Here is a 20,716-nt window from a genome sequence, read left to right as displayed (position 1 = left end):
TAACTATTCAAACTAAATTACAAATGTCTCATTCAAACTCCATGCTAGCAAAAAAAGAGAAAACCGAGAATGAAACACAATACTCTGGATCTTCTTATTAGCAATATGTTATGGAGAAATGTACGAAAAAAATCTGTAACACATAATGAAATTACAATCATATGTAGTTTAGTAAACATTAAATTTTTTTATTGCTCCTTCAAGGAAGAACCAAATTTAAAAAATACTTCCCGAAGTGAAATGAAATTGTCCATATTCACAAATGTATTTGAACTTCAGGCATTATAGAGCATCTCGTGCCATTGTTTCTTTTCACAGAAATGAAACAGATCAAACTAAATCTATGAAATACACATTTTGGCTACCCGGAGTACTGAATAAGGCTCTTCAGGGACTTAGGTGCAGAGGAGGAATACGTGCAGAATGCTGCTGGATCTATGGTTCTTAAATATACTTACGGTAGATCAATAGCATGGAATATATTCCAGTAAGTATGGAGACTTTGAACTATCTACAATAAAGTTTGCAGTTATGTCAGAAAAATATCTCTTTTCCAACCTCAAGATGGGTACTACTCTGATGAATAACTCAGGTAAGAGTCACTCAATGTAATATATACGATTTGACAAACAACTACAAAGCAACATATTAGATAGACTATCTAATGTTCTCTAATTTTTGTTCACTGTTTGCATTTCAAGCAGGGTTTTGTGAATTGCTGATTTATGACAGGTTGTTGTTTACATTTTTTAAATTTTAATATGTCAAACTATTAGCTGTTCAATGTCAAAATGTAGCACTCAATTCTTTGCAAGACTTACCGAAAAATACTGCTCAGCTTCAAGCTGATCCTGAAGCTCACGCATTTGACCTTCATTTCCTCTGTATTGTCTTAAAGGAATAAAAAAGGAAAACATGTAAAAAGTCAGCTACTAACAAATGAGAAAGATAGATTATTTCTAACCAGAACAGCATCCTAGAAAGATCTTACAGTTGCACACGTATTATTTCACAAAGACCAACAGTTTGCTGTATGCTAAAATTCTGATTTAGTTACATTCTTTGTTCTATCCTGATGATCGTTTCAGTATGTAATTTAGGAGACAGGAAGTACTCTAAATGGAGAAATGTTAAGTCAGATGAAGATATGACAGAAGTCTAATTAATGAAAAATGTCTTCAATGTTAAGAAAAAGAATCAGCGAGTTAAGGAGGGAAAAAAGCTATCGACTCCCATGTAGTAATACTAAAAACCCCATACAATTTAATAAGTAGTATCACAGTCAATCTGTAAAAAAGTCACTCAAATAAAAGTGGCATTTATGCCTTGACATAGAATGATGAGCCAAGTTCTGCATCATAGCTCGTAACAAAAATATTCCAACACTGAAGGCTACATACAGAAATCATAACATGCAGCTAAAAATATTCTTTTAGTTTCGGAAAAAATGCCTGTGCACTAGACAACTTTTTTCACTAATAGGAACAGGCAAAACAGCACATGTATAATTAAGCAACTTTTTCCATTTTACTTCAGATTTTTACTTACTTAGCAAGTTGAGCCAACTCAAATTCCAGTAATCTCTTTGCTTCCAACAACGTATTGATTTCCTGTTTCAGCTGCTTCTCAGAACCCTTCAAGTTATCTGCTTCAAAAGCTTGCGCCTTTAATTCATTCTGTGCCATTATTCGCTTATTTGTCTCTTGCTCTAACTTAAGCGTTAGATTCTTTACCTAAATGAGAAATATTTCAATTAGGAGCATTTGCTGAATAACCAATCGCATGTGGTTCAAAGTGTTTCCTATATAGATTATTTTATGTCAAACACCATCGCCTAGATGCTACACATTGTTCAATGTGTAAAAATATTCCTACATCTCCAAACACTTCAGTGCAATAATCTTACAGAAAGCTGTTGCCCTTACAGAAGGTACTGATATGACACTGCATGATGATAAAGCTTCCCCGTACTTAGTTTATTTCAAAGTCCCAAATTTGTTTTATCTTATCTTAAAGGCAACAATGGAAGAAACCTAAATTGTCTGCCAAAAGGTCCTGCAAACTTCTCTGTGGATTTCAGATCTTAAAAACTTCTCACCCTACAAAAAACTGCTGCCTACCAGCTATATAAAAACTAATACTAATTTACACAAGTCGTAATCCCTAAGAAAGGTGTTATAAGCTTCATTCCCAGTGTCCTGTAAAAAAAAATTAAGGATTCTTAGTACCTAATTTTCACACTCAATATTCTAATTGTTTTTCTGGATAATGCAAACTCGTAACTGCAAACCAATCAGACTACATAGTCAAATTCACAAGCAAGTTTTTCCTTTAAAAAAAAATAGGAAACGCAAAAAATTACATTATATTAAATTAAGGGCTCAAATACGTAAGGCATCCAAGAGCTAAGAAACAAGCAGGTATTAGCTAATACCATTTAGGCCAACAACTGTATTCAATTTACTGAGAAATGTATTATACAAGGAGCTTAGCGTTAAGTTAATTTAATTTTCTGTTTCTCAATGCAACTATAATTTTTTATTTATAAAGAAAATTGTTAGTGATGAACATTTTACTTACTTCATCTTCCAGTCTTTCCTTTTGCTCACGAAGGTGTTCCAGTTTCTGCTGAGACTGCTTCAGGTCAAAGTCCAGCATGGAACACTGTTTTTCAGCTTGAACTATTCGATTTTCTGCCTTTTCTCTTGCTGCCCTTTCTTCCTTTATTTTTTTTTCCATTTCTAAATAAGATTAGGGAGAGAAAAACAAGAAAAATTAATACGTAGCATCTGCAAGAATGCTTTTGTAAACACAGTCTTAAACATCCTAGTATTTTTCAGATCATTTTGTCCAGCTATTTAAGTTCTTCTGCTGTTAGATGGACTGATTACGGAGTAAAAACTTCCTGGCATTATTACAAGAAACACTAAAAAAGAAATATAATTCTAATTTGCATTCAAAGCACTGGAATATTATGATGACAACTGAAAGATAAATAGTGAAAGAAATAAAAAATGCAGATTCTTGAAGTAATTATTATGAAATAAAGGCAAAGTTTCCTTTCCATGAACGGATAGTAGAGCGAAAGTAAAGAAATGCTACCATTTGCACTAGCTTTCTGAAAAGTTACAAGCTACATATGCTGATACTGATGATACTCACACAGAAAACCTGATGTATTCAATTAAGATATCAAGACACATCTTTGATTCATGGATATGTACCCACAAAAGAAGCTTCACCACTTCAGACAAGCCTAACGCAACGCCCGATATGTTTAAATGCAGTTACACAGGAATGAACGCACCAAAACATCTGTCTTGATAATGCTTTCTTTCAATTTTATTTAGCATTAGCCAGAATTTCAAGTTTAATAGCATTTTAGAAGCCAAGGAAGGCTTTGAATTGCAAACGCAGTAAGATATTCAAAACCTTAAGAAACAATGCAATTTTTATGGTACAAGTACCATGTTAGAGAAAATAATTTAAAGTGTGTATTTTTCATTATGTATGTTTTAAGATTTTGATTTGCATTTTCTTTATACAAGGGATTAAACACTTGTATAAGCGTACATTATAAGGTGTTGTGTTTTTAGATGTCATAAATACCTTTTATTATGTATTTACTTGAAACTTGCAAGAAATACGTACCACACATTGCAACTGATCTTGCCTCCTCTATTGACTGATGTTTGTCAGTTAACCGAGCTTTAGTCACTTTGTGTTCATTTACTTCCTGTTCTAACCGGTCTTGTAATGATTTGAGCTTGTAGTTTAAATCTATCTCTAAATTATTCTTTTCCTAAAGATAAGAAAAAAAAAAGTTACCAGATTTCTATAATAATTCCATAACATCTGAGAGAATCACACTTCCTTTCTTCCCTGTTTCAGTGCTAACTTTTTGTTATGAAGAAATTAACAATGTTAATTTCCACGCCTATTAAAGAATGGTAACACACAAAAACTGCTGAGTGCTCTGGAGAAAATGTCATTAACTTTTTTCAGTAGTCTATAAATTCGTAAGACAATAGAAAGTTCTCTATTTGAATAATTAGTAGTCACCTAAATTGGAAACATACAACTAACCCTCAAATAACACTAGAGCACAGAGGAATCCGAAATACTGCTACCTGGATGCAATTATGTTATTGCATTATTGGGATTGCCAGCCATTAACAGTAACTCAGGAAACAAGCACTGGAGATGAGGTTTGAGACGGGGACTTGCCTTTGGATCGCCGCTTCATACAGCACCAAATGAGAACGGGAACTGCTTACACACTCCCTCATAGGTAGCCGTATCTCTCTGGTTTATTTGGATAACCACACAGCACAGCAAGTCTCTATCTGACCTCAGAACATGGAGCTAACTATGTAGCCTATACAGAAAAAGGGTGTGAGATTCCCTTTTACTCCTCTTTAGTTGTTTTTCTACCTTGGGGCGGGGATCAGAGATGTTCAGGGAACATGCTGCTACCATTCCTTAGGAAGGAAGGAAGGAAAAAATTGAAATGGTTGAGCTCCGAAGTTGATCAAAAGGTCTGGCACTGATCCAGCCAAATCAAAATCCAGTAACAGCAGAAATTTAAATTTCAGGCTTTTAAAAAGTTCAATTCATAGATTTTCAGGAGGCAAGCGTCTGAAGCGATAGTTAGGCAGGCAGAACAAAAATTACTGGCTACTGGCAGAAGGGCTGGATCCTTGAAACAGTGATAGTGAATGACAAACATGAATTTTATGCCCAAAGCTACAAGTAAGAACTACCTGAGGACTTGTGAGACTTATCATCCTGATGAGATTGTAAATTAGCACTATTTAGTTAATCATTTTAACGCAAGACTTGATTTAGAGCAACACAGACTTAGCAATATCAATAAATACTATTTGAAGATACAGTCAAATGCTGACAACATTAGCCTCAACATCATTTTACCATACCTTTTCGGAATGATTAAGCATATCCTGTACTTGTTTTCTTTCTGCTTCCACTCTTTCGAGAGTGTTTTTAATGTTTTTTACTTCTTCTTGTAAAGTTGTAATCCGAACTGCCACGAGAAATGAAATATCATTCAATATTAGTAACTCAACTTAGATCAATAGGCTTTTAAACCTTTATTGATTTCTGGACCCCTAAAATATTTACACCTTACAATTTTTCAGATATGCAAAGGCTGTAGGTTGTAAAAGGAAACAGATCTTTTTAGTCACTCTTTATGCACCCCATTAGTAACAATTCTCAAAAATAAACACATGCAAAACTTGGTACCTGCCTTCTGTCACTTCCAATATCTAATATGCAAAATTTCTTCCATTAATCCAAGTTCTGCTGTGCTACGCAACAAGCATAGTATTTTATACTTTTGTTTATTTTATAGTATTTATACTTTTAAGTACTGAGAAGCTGCAATAAGGTCTCCCCCAAAGTCTTAGTAGTAGTAGTAGTAGTAGCAGTAGAAGTAGTAGTAGTGTGTGTATGTGTCTGTATATGCGCATGCCCAAGTAGTAGTAGTGTATATATATATATATATAAGCTGAAGTAGTAGTATATATTTCTACACTGAAGAATTTGCATTAGCTCCTTTAAAATAAAAAGATCCTTTTCCTGCAGGCTGCTGAGTTGGACGTGGTCAAAATCACATTTTGAATTGCACAGAATAGTCTTCTGGTACCATTTGTACCTCCTGCTTGCAATTAACAACAGACTGGATCAAACTACACACAGTCATTTCAGAGGAAGTTTGCAATCATTCAACCGAAATTGATTTACTATATTTGAAGGACAGTAAACAGGCAACTTGATTCTTGATAGATCTTTCTTGTTGCCAGCAAAGTTTACCTTAAAAAACAAAACCGCCCACAAAGTCTTCAACAAAAGATTGTGCCTCATGGAAAATAATTTTCAATACTGCAGACAGATGGTTTAAAATGACGAGTTAAGAGGCAGGATCCATTAGCATAAGCACAGCCATGAATTAATGTATCTGAATAGTTTCTAATATGAAAAATCAGAATTACAAATGGTAGAAAGTTCCATGCATACAGAAAAAAGAGATTCCACATCTGCGTCTCTTACTATGCTCTCCATCTTGTTTATAAAGTAATGTAGAAGCATCATAAAAGAAAACAAATGCAATTTAACAACGAAATAGCTTTCTCCACAGGAGAAACGTAAACTTGGCTACTGCACCAAGGCAGTAAGACAGTGTTGTGTCTTCCCTAGCACTGTATCAGCTTTTCAAATTTTTGTACCACTGGACTCAGACTTTTAGTCAGGGCAGTCCCACAGACTTACTCTCCCTCCCAAGAGCCCCTCAGACATGATCAGGAAGCAAGATCCAACCTTCAGAAATCATTCTACTAAGTCACACGTGATTTGCAGGTTGGCTTTCCTCCCTTTATGTAACTGTACTTTATTCAATAAAGTACGGATATCACAACTTTTTTGGTAAAGTATAAATATAGAAGAATTACCCTGTAGTTCTCCAATCATTTCAGATCCATGACTTCTGTCCCTGCGTTCCGACTCCAAAGCTGCTTGCAGTTGGTAATAATCTTTCTCCACCTGCAGTTTTGTGCTTTCTAGAACTCTGCACCTTTCCTGCAGTTCTCTATTGAGTGATTCTACCTGACTTAATGACTTGCTCATTTCTGTGTTACCCTTTCTCAGTCTTGCTGCTGTATCCGATTCTGTCCTCAGCAAATCATTTGCTTCTTCTAGCTGTTAAAATAAAACAGACAAGATTCTCAAATATTAAAATTATTGGGACCAAGTTCTTTATATCTGAATGCTCAATACTGCCTTCTCAAAACTAAGAAATAATGAAGACAATAAACAGAAGCAACATACTTGTTTTTGCAATTGTGTTATCTTCTCATTTGAAATTTGTGAATGCTGGCTGATTTTTTTCAAGTCTTCCATCTGATCTTTTAGCGTGGACACTAAAGAGAAATTACGCCATTAATACATCAGATTAAAAAAATCTTTAGGGTTTTTGGGTTTGGCATTGTTTTGTACGCAAACACACTCAAATAAATTCTTGGCATATAGTAGGTCTTTTGTTGAATTTCTGCTTCTTATATACATTTTTAGGTCAAATTCTGTGCTTGCAGAACAACAATGAACACTGCAAAGAACAGAATAAGACAAAAATATTGTGTGTTCTTATTAAAACTCAAATAAAAATAAATTTTGTGTCTATTATTTTAAAAAATCCCCTTACAGTTGCATAGCACTTAAGATGCTAAGGCAGTAAATTTTTCCCCAGAATACATCATACACCTCATTAGTGTCAATGTTTGGACAACGTGGCATACCTTCATTTTCCACATTCCGTCTTTTTTCATTCTCTTGCTCAATTTTTCTTTGGTAGTCATTTATCTTATGTTGCAATACCATCTTTTCCTTCTCAATCTGCGACACTGTTGTTTCCAAGTTCTTTCTTTGATTTCCCTACAATTAAAAGCATTGGTATTTTCCATTTACATTTTAAGGAATGATCCCTAAATCAGTATCTCTGCAACTAATTAATCAAGGAAACTGATGCATCATTCCCAATGAATGAGTTTTCTAGCTTCCTTGAAACAATTTTCAGAAAAGATAGCTTTTTTAACTTCTACATGACAAATTTATGAAATTACTAGAAAAGTTATCGTTAACATGATTATATGTAAGTAACTACTAAAATTATTATTATGAGACAATATAAGGACTCAATAGAAAATCATCTGTATGTTAATTTTTAGAGTAACTGATTTTGATAAACTCCACAGAAATTGCAATGAGCAAGACTAAGCAAAACATTTAGCAGAGGAGACAGAATTCAGCATGACTTGCAGAAAGAAAAAGGTTTTGAAAATGTGTACAAATAAAAATGTGTCTCCCAATGCTCCATATTGAAATGTGATGGTTTGACCTCAAATTTAAAATCAGAACAATTTTTTTAGTCACAGAAGTATCTTCAATCATGAAAGTACTATCCACATTCTTTACTCAACTAAGGCTTCAGTGAGGAAAAAAATTACCTCTTCATCCAGTTCTTTCATTATCTTGTCTAGCTTTATGTTTGAAGATCTAGAAATAAAACAAAATCATTTAAGGAATATTTGAGAAGGATACATTATAGATAGTGTTTTTCTAGTGAAATAATTTGGCACTGTTATTAAAGTGAACATTTATATTTTGGCTAATGCTATTTTATAATAAACACTTGAAATTGAAGAAAACAATCAATCACTGGAAATAATCTGTAAAATAATTTATTATTTATCAAATTTGCTGCAGATTAGATATGCAAAAATTTAGGTGCCACATTTTCTCCCTTAATCTGCAAATGTAAAAACAGTGTATGTACACAACAGGTTATCATTAAAATTAGAACACCCTGGTGAACTGCTAAAAATTCCTCTAGTTGTGAACATTCCAAATACGTAAAAGGGTTCATTAATTCAAGAACAGACAGCTCCCTGCTATGGATAAAGATATTTGAATAATATTATTTGAAAGTCTCTCTGTTGAAGCAATGTATTAGAACCTAGTACTACAGAGGGCGTGAGGTTGAGTGCACAGTAAAACCTCAGTCAACTAGCAATAACATTGACACATCCATTGCATTTTTGTAGCTAGCTATCCCTCTTCAAAGAGATAATAAAAAGGACCCGGACAATGTTACCTGGCAGGTACAATAAGGAGCAGTTACAGCAATATATCCTACCTACTAACTCTGCAGTAAACAGTACGGTGTATCAGAAGACACACTCTTGTGCTCTGATCACTTCAGTAGTACTGCAGGAAGACAGATACTGAATAACTTTCAAGCAATGTACGTCCTGCTTCTGGAAAGCAATCAGATCATGTGAACAGTGAAGTTGTGTTTAAGTAACCGATAGTGTCACATAGTCTAAATTCCCACCGAACCATTCTGGCTACCAGTTCCCATATAAATAGCTTGTACAGCTACACGCTATGGTCCTCAAGCCTAAATTCTTCCTATATACTATAACTAGTGTTGCCTCCTGGCTTTATTTAGGCCTTCAGAAAAAGACTTCAAAAGGAGAAGCTAAATGAAGGGGAATTTAGTTTGCATGAATCTGAGTAAAAATTTCTGATTATCAGAAAAAAAGAAAGCCAACTGTTTGTTCGTAAGTGTAGATGCAAGAAATAAACAAGTTCTCACACAGCTACTTCTTCAACATGGTAGAAACTAGACTTTAGAAAGCAAAAAGTTGTTCTTATCTATCAGTCACAGGGAAAAAAAAGGAATGTGGTTTTCCAACAAGTACCATGTATTTAGAAACTAGACAATTAATTTTAATAATGCAATATATGCCATATATACAGTATTTTACAGTCTTTTAAAAATCAGCATTATCATTGTGTACCTCGGTCCAGTAAGACATCTGAATTCAGATATCAGTTAAACATTCAAGGGTTCAGAAAGAGTATGGGTTACATAGCTGCCAATTAAAACAAAACACTTTCTTCATTCTATTGTCAAGAAAACCATTCAAATACTGTTTTAGAATGACTTAAACCTGTGCCTGGAACTCCCCTGGAGAACTACAGTATCATTCCTAATGTTGTTCCGGTGATCCCTAAAGCAGTAATACAGAACTGAACTGTTAGATGTGTTTAAATTATGTAAACAATTAAAGTTCAAAGTCTCACCTGCACTTTTGCTCCATTTCATCTTTCAACTGCATTTCATTATGTAGTTGTTCTTCCAAATCATAGATCATCTTCTGCATATTTTCCAGCTTTAAATATATTTGTACATGAAAGAACATGCATTAAATTTAAAAACTTTTAAAAAGTATTTCAGAATACTCACTGCTGCTTATGTTGTATCACAGCTTACTCACTTCCATCTAAACACTAGATTGTCACCTTATTAAAATATGATCCCCCCCCAAAAAATTCTTAAAAAGTTAATTACAGGAAACAACTTTAATATTACACAGTTTTATCATTTGCACGCACATAAAATTTTAGGGTTCTGAATAGTTCTGTCGAAATTCACTGGGCTAAGCTAAGTCAAATCCTCCTTGTTTTAAGTATCTTCAGAATCAGACTAAAGATATTACTACAAACATATAAGAATTTTAATTAGTCTCAAAAATTTATTTTTCCCGCATGAACCACCACATGTATTTTGCAAGGCATCTTCAAGCTCTCAACAAGTTCAGGTAGCAGAACCAGGCCTGTCAGTTATTAGCAATGGGGGGAAATGCTCTTAACATCTATTTCCTCAGAGATAATTTTTATAGCTAGCACTATACTAAGGTTTGAAAACAGTAACAAGTTTCAGATGTTAATATGGAAGATTACTCTACAGCACGTAAATTTTGCCAGCAAGATGAATTCAGAAATTCATTCTTTTCACATAGTCTTAAAATAACTACCTTCCGCTGAATCTCTGGACACAATAATCCCGCTCCAACATCAGCAAAATCTTCAATTAACAACAAGATGGTATCAACTTTGGGGAAGCTCATTAAGTCAAGCCCGGGCTGATTCACTCTTTTAAACCTTTTCGCTGATCTTGTCAGAATTTCAGCCTTATTTAGCTTTCCCACATTTCCCTCAACACTCTTTTACCTGCATAGAGAATTACAGTCCTAACCTACACTGTCTTCAAAGCAACATACTCAAGTGGTTCTGACCGTTTGCTTTCTTGCTCCTTGTCCTAACTTTAAAACCTCTGACAATTGCCCGACTCCTTTTGCACAATCATCCCAGAAAGAGGAGCAACTGGAGAGAAATTAGAACTCCTCAGTAAGATTATGAAGAGGAGTTTGGAGACATATTGTAGCATGCTTTATCCATATTAAATGAGAAAGTTACAGCTGAGATTATTTTTGCCTACTTCCAGGCAGGCGTTTTTCTTACTTCCTACTTTCAATCTGTTCTCATTCCCATTGTAATATGAAATAAAGCATGGAGCACTCAGGTGCTTTCAAAAATTGGAGATCCTTTCTTAGTTCCTCCTTTTTCTTTCTTCCACATTCTTAAGCTGCTCTGAAGTTCTCAGAGGAACAACACAGACATGGTGACTGGGGACTAACCAGAAACTATGTATTTTATATGTTCACCACTCTATTCTATATATTTACCACTACCTATCACAAAGCCTTGAGAAACCAAGGAAACACTGGAATAGACTTCTCAGAACTTACAGAACAGCTCTGGAAAACCAACTACTGGTGTGACATACAACATAACACCATGTTGTATGATGAGACAACAGTGTAGTCAAAAACCACAGTGAGGGCCTCTAAATCTAAACTTTGAGGAAAAAGGAAGAAGGACCAGTACACAAAACATTTATCTCCGTGGTATGAGCCACTGAGAAACAATGCAAGAAGCAAGACTATTTAAATGCTAGCTCTCACTTTAATAAAAAGGGACCAAAACTAATGCACAAAAATAAAGGATAAAGAAGTTTCAACATAATTGCTCTTCCATTTCTTGGTTACTTATTTTATAGCCCTTCCAGACAGGCTGCAGAGAGGAACTAAATGGGATGGACAAGGAACAGGTCCAAAAAGACATCTGGCAACTGAGGCATTTCTGTACTGACTCCTACTAGTTTGGACCTCTATTGCCTCCTCTTGCGTCTTTCTGTCTCTGGATGCTTCTATAGTGCTGTATCCCAAGGGGCCTACGTAAGCCTGCCGAGCAGTCTAATTACATTAGTACGACACAATAGGCTTCCAGAGAAGTTTTGCACAATCTAGTATCAATAGACTAAATAATATCTTAAGAAAATCCTGAGTTACAATTAACTCAGTATAAAAGCATTCCTTTATGTTTTAGTTTGTTCTCAGTTTCCATTTTGAGTAGGAGGCGGGGGAGGAAAGGAATATGGAAAAGCCTGTCTACAGCAGAGAAGCCAAGAAAAATCCCTCTGGAACTGCCATACTTTTTTTTTTTTTAATTAATCACCATGGTATAGTGCATCTGGTTCTACACCCTGAACAATGAAGAAAACCAAAGACGCAATGCAAAAGAATCTGTCAATCTCCTCTTTCTTAATATCAGGACTGTTTACAGGTGGTCATGATAGCACTAAACCAAAGGAAATAAACAGATCTTCAAAGACGTTTGAAATTCAGTTAAAGGACACTGAATTCCATTTTTGCCCAACTTCATGGCCTAATTCTGTGATATTTTACACACTTGAAAAACACAATTAATATCTTGAAAATTTCTGGCGCTCAGTCCCTCCCAGAAGACACTCAGTACTATGCCAAAATGCAGACAGCCCAGGTAACATCTTGTGTTACTAATTAATTTGCTAACCATGTGTCAACATTACCATTTTCATTGCAGCATGTAACGAAAGAAAAACATCTGAGAAAGAACTGTGGGGTAAAAATACCTTGTAGTAAAGACTTAACATTTATTTAAACCTCTCTATTTCACTCATATCCTTCCAGAGCTTCACCTCCATAAACTGTTAAAATCACAAGACATACAGATACATCTGACAATACAGGCAGGACTCTGAGGGTTCTTTAACTACATGCAGGTGCCTGTATCCCACCAATTATGCCAAGTCCATTCAGTAACTCTCTTCAAAGTCAACCAAAGGCCAGCACACAACTTTAAGTATCTGCTAATATTTGAAAGTCTGTCTCTGTTTTTAATTTTACCATATCAACAGGCAAACGCTTACGAGGAAAACAAAATTTATGGAACACATCAACATACGTGAAGAAATCAAGACACGTCAATGCTCAATAAATTCAGTTAGCCCAATAAATTACATAATCAGCTCCCCTGCCCTTTACAAATTTTCTCTGAGTAATACCGTATATCATTAAAACCTTCACATTGCAAGTTTAAGGGAAAAGGCAACATGCATTAATCTACTTTAAATGGAAAACAGAACAAAACACTAAGTAAATCACAGTCAATAACAAGATTCTTTTAGAATTAATTATCAATTTTTTGACAGTGTTTTCTTCTTCGAAGAATGTAATTTGTAAAATATCAAACCATTCTGAGGTAATAGCTTTATTTACACCAGAACTTACACACAGAATGCAAACAGGCCTTGTTTCCAACACCTCAGCATACCTTCCTGGAAACCTGACTGTCAAGAAGCTTAGGAAGAAGCAGAATACCCAAGCTTGGTACATTATCTGCCACCTCCCACTTGGCTCACAGGAAGTCCGGCTCCAGTGTTAAACTGGTGGGCTGCTGGAAAGCCCAAGCTTCCCATCACACTCACGTGCAGACTCCAAGACTGCCACAAAGCCAGCGTACACCTGGGATTGATAAGGCATTTCCATATTTCTAAAGCTAAAAACTGTGAATCCAATTCCACAAAGAGTATGCCGTTTCAGCTATTTTAACCCAATTCAGAAAAAACAATGTTATATAAAGAACTGAAATTCTGCTTTGCCAATAATTTTAACAGGCAGGCCATACTAAACAATTAGAATTTCTGTATTGATTTCCCATATTCCAAGCACTAAAATATTTTGAGACATTTAGAACTCTAACAGCTTATTCCCATATTAGCAATAGATTCTGTCCTAGGACCCAACAAAGCTGAAAATCAGTGAGACATACCACACTTTTATCCACACTGGAGCCTGTTCTGTTATCATTGGAATTTTCTGCAGAGACAGCTAAATACCTGTAACAACATTTAAAAAGTTTTAATTCAAGAGTTGTTTAAAAGCAAGGTTATGAAAAAAACAGAATACAATCATCCTAAAACATAACCCCCAGAATTTTTTCTACAAAATGTGAATAATCAAATAGTAACATAATCAGATTTTTTCATTTCTGTATTTATTATACTTTAAGATTTAAGCACATTTAATTGAAAAACTCACACAATTTATTGTAAAGGTTAAAGTAGAAAGCTGCAGTAGAAGACCTCCAGAAAAAAGGATTTCTGCCAAATACTAATACAACCACTTTTCTTTTTTTAATAACCATTAAAAAAATCCTTGCTTTCCATGGTTACAACACTCTCATTGGCTTCCATCCCATAAATATTTACTCAGGCACTTATGCAGCAAGTAACAGCAATGAGGCGAAATCTGCAGAGATTGTGTAACTTCCAACAAAGTTACTAAGGGTTCCTCAAACAAAAAGTTTGCCCTGAAGCCAGTGTCCTTATTTTACGTAAGCGTTTTCTAAAAATACCACAAATTTCTATTTATCGGGATTCTGAAAAGTCAGGTAAATAAATACATATTACTATCTTCAAATTCCTTTAGTATTTGATGTGATATTCTTGGCCTAATAACTGATCTAGAGAGACGTAAAACGTCTCTAACTGCATCAGATTATGTGAGGAATAACTTTCCAACACATGAACTGAGGAAGACAGACACATCCTCCTTTTCGTTTCACATGCACATTTTCACGTATACAAAAACCTCTCTAAAAGATCAAGGAGGGTAAAATCAAAAATACCTCCAAAGCCTTGGTCAAATTAAACATCAAGACTGCTTTCAGAAAAACAAATGACACAGAGGAAACGGAACAGTTCTGTACAGAAAGGGACCTGCTGTCTTGAGTACAAGAAGCCACCATATTTCGTACACCAGGGCTGCTGAGAAGTGAGAATGTGATATTTAAGCAGCCACAGCACCAGCTCCATCAGAATCCAGAAGAGAACACACGGGCCAGATAGGGCTGCAAAGTGTTCTCAGATAGTATTCCTAAATCTGTGTTACAAGTGAAGTTCAATAATACACAAACATATTTTCTAGTTTACAATCAATGCAATTACATCTGTAGAAAGTATTCTATACTAAAAGATGGTAGTACATCCATTAAAGACAGAAGTCACATAATTTTCCTACATTTCCATTTATTTAAGCTCTCCAGCATATATGAGTAAGATGAAACTGAAGGGAGAGATAAATGTGCAACTTTTTTCTAAATATGCATTTTTTTTTAACGTTTGAACTATTTTCAATTGAAAAAGGGAATAAACATTAGGATTACAGGTTTCATAAGTATGAATGGTTACTTCCAACTTTTCAAGACTACCACAACAGCAAAACATTATGGGACAAAATTCAACGATAGGTCAGCACTTTAGTTCTAGTAAGCCTACAAAGTTATAATAGTATTTAGTAGCAGAGTTCTTCAACAACAGCAAAACACATCCTGATGCTGTCCCCCAAGAAGGAAGCGGGGGAGAGAAGAAATTATGTTATTATCAAGCTTCTGTATGCTACTTCACCTTCTTGATGATATATTCCAAAATCGTCCTCCAAGGCAAAAATTAAGACCTTTTCAAATTATAGACTAAGATCAGAACAGCAGATGAAATTCCTGAGCTGCTGAACTCACACAAACCATATGCAAAGCTTGTAAGTCCTTCCACACCTTACTATGCAGAAAGCAAAAACAAATCCAGCTCTTTGCAAAGATGGAAAGAATTTTACCACAGGCTTGGAAAAGTGGTTCCTCTTCTATCCAAGGACAAAAACCAGATTTATTTCCTTTAAGTCTTTCCTATCCAGAAATGCTATTAAAACTAATAGTTTCTATCTGACATGGCCCACTAGAAGTTTTAACCTATTTTAAGCCTGACTGACACCCACCACAATTAAAAGCAGCTTTCAAAGTAAGAAAAAGTTATCAAGATATTTGAACGTAGATATAGCTATCCATAGTGCCTACGATATTAAGGACTGTTAAAAGTATTTATTAATATAATTTTAACTAAATTTAAATTTAAAGTCTTCTAAGCAACAGTGAAAGCTATAAAGCACCACAAGCTTACTGTGCAGTGCACGAATACTTTGTGGGAAAAAAAGGAAAATTACGAAGCAGGTAACAGGCAAGTAGAAAATATTTTAGTTCTAGTAAGCCAAGGTTTAATTTATCACATGCTAAAACACTGATGTAAAGTATGGAATCTTCATATACAGCTCAGGAACAGTAATTCGCAATAAAACAAAGTGACATTTGTATCCCAAATTTGTGACTCTACACTCTGCAGGCAGCTCTGCTTAGTAGTGGCAACGGTGGATTTTTCTTGCTTAGCTTCTGCAGCACCACTACACAATATTGTCAAAGCAGAATAAGACATTCACAAATTCAGTGTGATACTCACATCAGACTGACGACTAGCAGTACTGGTTACCATTATCAAAGTGTCAAAAGAGTACAATTTATTAGTATTCTGAATCATAAGAATCTGAAAAGGCTTGTATCAAAATAGTGACTGGTAAGAGTCAGAAACAGTGTTGACAAAATAACACACCATTAGCTTGCCTTCTGCATACGTACCGACGGTTGCTGTAGTACGTAAATCCTACAAAAGGAAGTTGGTTGCCCACAAATGCTTTTGGTATGGGAAATGTTTCTTCTTCTCCTTTGTCTTCTTCCAGATCATCAAAATTACTAGTGTCAATGTCACTACTTAAGTCAGGCACAACAGGTGCCACAGCTAGGAAAAAAGCAGAACAGTATGATAATGATCATTGTATTTCTCAAGTGACACAATCAAGAATTTTTGGGGGGAATGTCTCCTTGGTGTCTAAGAAATCTCTTTCCTTGGAACAGAGGAAATAAAGCTTTAAATTCCATGAAAAAGAAATATGGCAGTCCTTTTGCTAACGTATTACGTAAGACAGATCACTGTCTCTAAGAAAAACATTATACTTACTGTCTCTGAGAGTTTCCCAAGCCCATTGATCATTTTTGAAGAAAAGGTGCCGCTTAATTTCTTCTACGCCATTTCGTCCTAGCCTCACTTCCCTGTTAAAGAGTGTTTTTGTTAAGCATGGAAGATTACATAAATTATTCTGAAGGAAAGACTCATTCTAATGCATAATCTAACAACAAAGGCAAAAAATTACCTCTCAAACTAAAGTAAGAAATAGACACATCTCAAAGTTTTCATATGAAGATATCTAAAGCAGCACAGCAGCTACATTTCAGAACTCAGCCTGGTTTTAAGTCTGGCCCTAAGAAGTCCTGCTGCTACTGTTTCCACCCTCACAGACTAGCTAGGCAGCTAGGTTCCACTTTTTCTAGTAGTTCATTGTGTTGTTTGAATCCCATGCAGCCCAGCAAATGCAGCAGCCCCCCTCCTTCATAGCACCAGTTCTCAAGCAAAGGTTATGCTTACATTAATAAGTAGTGTGGGGACAAGAAGAGTGTACTCACAAAGTGAAGCAGACCTAACACCCACATTTCAGATGGGTTTCCTTTGGGTTGACTCTACCCTGATCCTGAATGCCTATTAAGAGCTGGGAGTGCATTAGTGGCACTCCTGAAATGCAGCTTTTGCTTTAGCTTCATCTAAAAGGAACCCTTTTTGCATGCCCCTCAACACCCTGCAACACAGACAAAGCTAACAGTAGCTGTTACTATGGAGTAACACTTCATATTCAAACAAAATGCACAGGGTAGATGTATCCATCTGCTGCTACTGCAGCACTTCCCCAGTATATGATACTACCATAAAGGAGCAGTAGCAACCATTGGAGACTCCTCTCCCAAATTCACTACTGTTAAGCAGTTTAGAAACCCACAAAAACCAAATATATATATATATGTGTGTGTGTGTGCGCTCTTTCAACATGAGAAGAAATTCTCTTAACGAAGGCTTACTTTCATTTTGAGTAAAGTTTAAATCTTACCTATCAGTTAAAAAGGCACAAATAAGGTTTTTTGCCTCTTTAGAAATCTCATTGTCATCAGGGAAAGTAAGGGAGTTCTTATGGTTCATAATCTTACTGTAAGTTCCAACCAAAGAATCTGCATAAAAAGGTGTATCACCTGAAAACGCAGCAATGCAAAAATTAAAAAGCATATCAAAGGTATTGTAGATTTTATTTATAATATTCAAACTACATATGCAATAATGTAAGCAACTAAGTGAACAGGACAAATGTTTGAGAACTGTGCCAGAATATTTCTAAAACATATTCTGTAAATACCACGGTCAGTAAACCACAGCTTATGTCAGAAGAGTAATAAATTAAATACAACCGTGATTTTGACATAGAGTCTAGTTAATTTGTGCAGTCAATTCTGATTATCCTACTACTTACCTACAAGCATCTCATACAAAAAGACTCCAACTGACCACCAGTCACATTCTCGCCCATAGTAACCATCACCACCCTGGGACTTCAATACTTCAGGAGAGATATAGTCTGGTGTCCCCACAGCTGTATCACATCGTACCATACCTTCCTACAAAGGGAAGGAAAACAGCCAGGCCCAAATATAAGATCCAAAATTGCAAACCATTTCTAAGAGCTTATTGCAGCCTAAGCAACATTAACAGATCAACATCAACTTTCATCAACAAATACTCTTTTTTGAATGGGTATTTTAACAGTTTTTAATTCTAAGCTACTAAATCTAGAATAAAGCACCAGATTTGTCAAGCACAGTGTAAGCTACTTTAAAAACTTCAGTTAACATCCAAGAAATAATCAGAATTGGATCTAGGCCCTGTAAACACTGCATAGCCTCTCCTACTCATGCTAGTATAAATGTGTCATATACTGACAGGATGTATCGCAAACAGGGAAAGCTCCTCTGATAGCATAAATGGGTAAACATCAGAGATTTTGCTAACAGGATCAGTTAGAGTGCAACTTTTTCACCTCCAACCCAATATACTCAATGCCATGAAGACTAGATGTAGACAGGGCCTTGAAACTCTAAGTAAACAGACTTCGAAACAGGTAACAGGTGAGGAGAACATTTGACATTCCTCATGCCCCTGAGAAAGGGCTGGGAGGACAGAGATCAGTCACACTGGAGCTCGTATCTAGAATGCTGAAGCTGCAACCACGTGCCCCCTTCCAGTGCCATTCAGGCATTTCTGAAATAATCCTATCATATTGCTAGAAATCGATCAGTAGAAAAACTTGCATAAAAATATATAACTAAGTAAATATAACAAATATAAATCCAGTGTTGCATATGCAGCAAATCCAGAATGCACCTAAATTAAGCTCCTATGCTGAGCAGTTTCTCTCCAACAGACTAACCTTTCTCTTTCAAGACTAGAAAAACTCAAGACTAGGCTCAAGACTACTCAGCTAGCTTTGTTTAGAACAGCACAAAATGCAAAGTGTTACTGATGCAAGTTTACTTCTGTAATGCTAATATATAGCAAAGTTTCATAGTATTTTTTCTTTTATTTTTTTTGCACTTACAGCTTAAATGCTAGGATAATATTTTTCTACATTTCAAAATTCTTCACTGTTAAGAACACAATCAGTCAAGGAAAAATGCAGTTTAAGTCAAAACAAAGCCAAATTTTGTGTCAGCTATTCCACTGAAGTGGACTGTTTGTGATTTGAAGCAACTCCTTGAATTTGTACACATAATCTGCACTTGGTTTTCACTGATGTCTTTTATTTATGGCAAAGTAGCTAAATACAGTGATTTGTTCAAAGCTCTTGGAACATGTCGAGAACACAATGTACATATTACACAGGCTCTATTAAGCACCACGTATTTCAGATTGTTTTCCTCATATATATGTCCAGACTGACAAAAACCAAGCAGAGTTTTGTGTAGGGAACGGAACAACAGTGCTTCGCAGTACATTAAATACTGTTGTAAATATATATATTTAGTGACCTCAGGATATATTTTAAAAAATAAATAATTCTAAGACATTCTTTAACCTGTTTTCTTCAGATTTGCCCTTTTGCTATACAGCACATGGCTAATAAGTACAATTGGGATTCAGCAGCTTGTACATCAGTTTTGATTCTTTCACTACTGACAAACTACATAAAAATTATCTCACTTATTTGCATAGACTTTTGATAACCAAAGGCTGAAAGAAATAATCCAGAGGAAATAGAGACAATCAAAGGTTTGACTTCAGGAAGTTTCTCTAGCAAACGGTACAGAAGTTGGTATAGTCCCTACTTCACGAACCATTCTGCATTCTACATTGCCATTGAATAAGATGCATAAAGAACAGTAATGGAAACAGACTGGAACTTTCAAACTCTTCTCATCTAGCTAAAAAGTTTTCAGTTATTTTCTTTTCACTTTTAGGTATGTTTTCCTTTCACAAACAGAAAAACGAAATTAAAAACATACATTTACCTTATTCATCTTCATACAAGTACCAAAATCTGCTAGTTTTAAGTGACCAGCTTTATCTAGCAGCATATTATCAGGCTTCACATCTCTGAAACGAGAAAAGTTTTCATGAAGTAACTGATGAAGTTCAGCACTTCCAATTTTATTAAATATACTGAAGCAAAATAATTTTAAGAAACAATTATGAAGAAAGTGTAATGTGAATTTCAGGAGAAAGTATATTTCTGGGACCTCAAAGGAGATCTGTGGCCATAACTGTGAAATGAAGTGCAGTGGAAATGTATCTGTATACTCACAGAATAATTTTGGTTGGGAAGCATTTTTGTAAGACCCCTGGTTCAACTGACTGATCGAAGTACAGCTAACAAAGTCAGATTCAACTTCTAAGTTATATTAGGATCCTCAGGGTCAAAACCAATCAAGTTTGGAATTTTTTTCAAGGATGGAGATGCCACAACCTCTCTAGGATTCTCTTCCACTATTTGGCCACTCTCCTAGTAAAAAAATATTTCCCAATGAATAGCTAGATATTCCCTTGCTGCAATTTGTGTCATCCATTGCCTTTCATCTTTTCGGTATGCAACTTCAAGTCTGGCTCCATCTTTTCTATAAAGTCCCGCTGGGCAGCTGATGACTGAAGCTTTCTATC

General features: G+C 35.4%; 1 protein-coding gene across 3 annotated transcripts in view; it reads right to left on the bottom strand.

Moving 5' to 3' along the window:
• ROCK1 (Rho associated coiled-coil containing protein kinase 1) overlaps positions 1-20,716 on the bottom strand; it is a 92,689-nt gene that overhangs the window by 27,828 nt on the left and 44,145 nt on the right. For all 3 annotated transcript variants that reach the window (XM_054189724.1, XM_054189726.1, XM_054189725.1), the window contains exons 6-21: positions 20,071-20,155; positions 18,039-18,183; positions 17,625-17,763; positions 16,646-16,737; positions 16,267-16,426; positions 13,576-13,642; positions 9,664-9,752; positions 8,022-8,070; positions 7,314-7,449; positions 6,847-6,938; positions 6,471-6,717; positions 4,938-5,044; positions 3,652-3,802; positions 2,581-2,741; positions 1,549-1,733; positions 822-891 (exon numbers count right to left, since the gene is read on the bottom strand). In XM_054189724.1, the coding sequence (XP_054045699.1) occupies positions 822-891; positions 1,549-1,733; positions 2,581-2,741; positions 3,652-3,802; positions 4,938-5,044; positions 6,471-6,717; positions 6,847-6,938; positions 7,314-7,449; positions 8,022-8,070; positions 9,664-9,752; positions 13,576-13,642; positions 16,267-16,426; positions 16,646-16,737; positions 17,625-17,763; positions 18,039-18,183; positions 20,071-20,155 (1,975 nt within the window). The remainder of the gene's footprint in view (positions 1-821; positions 892-1,548; positions 1,734-2,580; positions 2,742-3,651; positions 3,803-4,937; positions 5,045-6,470; positions 6,718-6,846; positions 6,939-7,313; positions 7,450-8,021; positions 8,071-9,663; positions 9,753-13,575; positions 13,643-16,266; positions 16,427-16,645; positions 16,738-17,624; positions 17,764-18,038; positions 18,184-20,070; positions 20,156-20,716) is intronic.

Source organism: Rissa tridactyla, chromosome 2, assembly GCF_028500815.1.
Source record: "Rissa tridactyla isolate bRisTri1 chromosome 2, bRisTri1.patW.cur.20221130, whole genome shotgun sequence".
NCBI classification, from domain to species: Eukaryota; Metazoa; Chordata; class Aves; order Charadriiformes; family Laridae; genus Rissa; species Rissa tridactyla.
The sequence above is the reverse complement of the archived record's forward strand: the minus strand, read 5'-3'. Positions and strand labels throughout refer to the sequence as shown.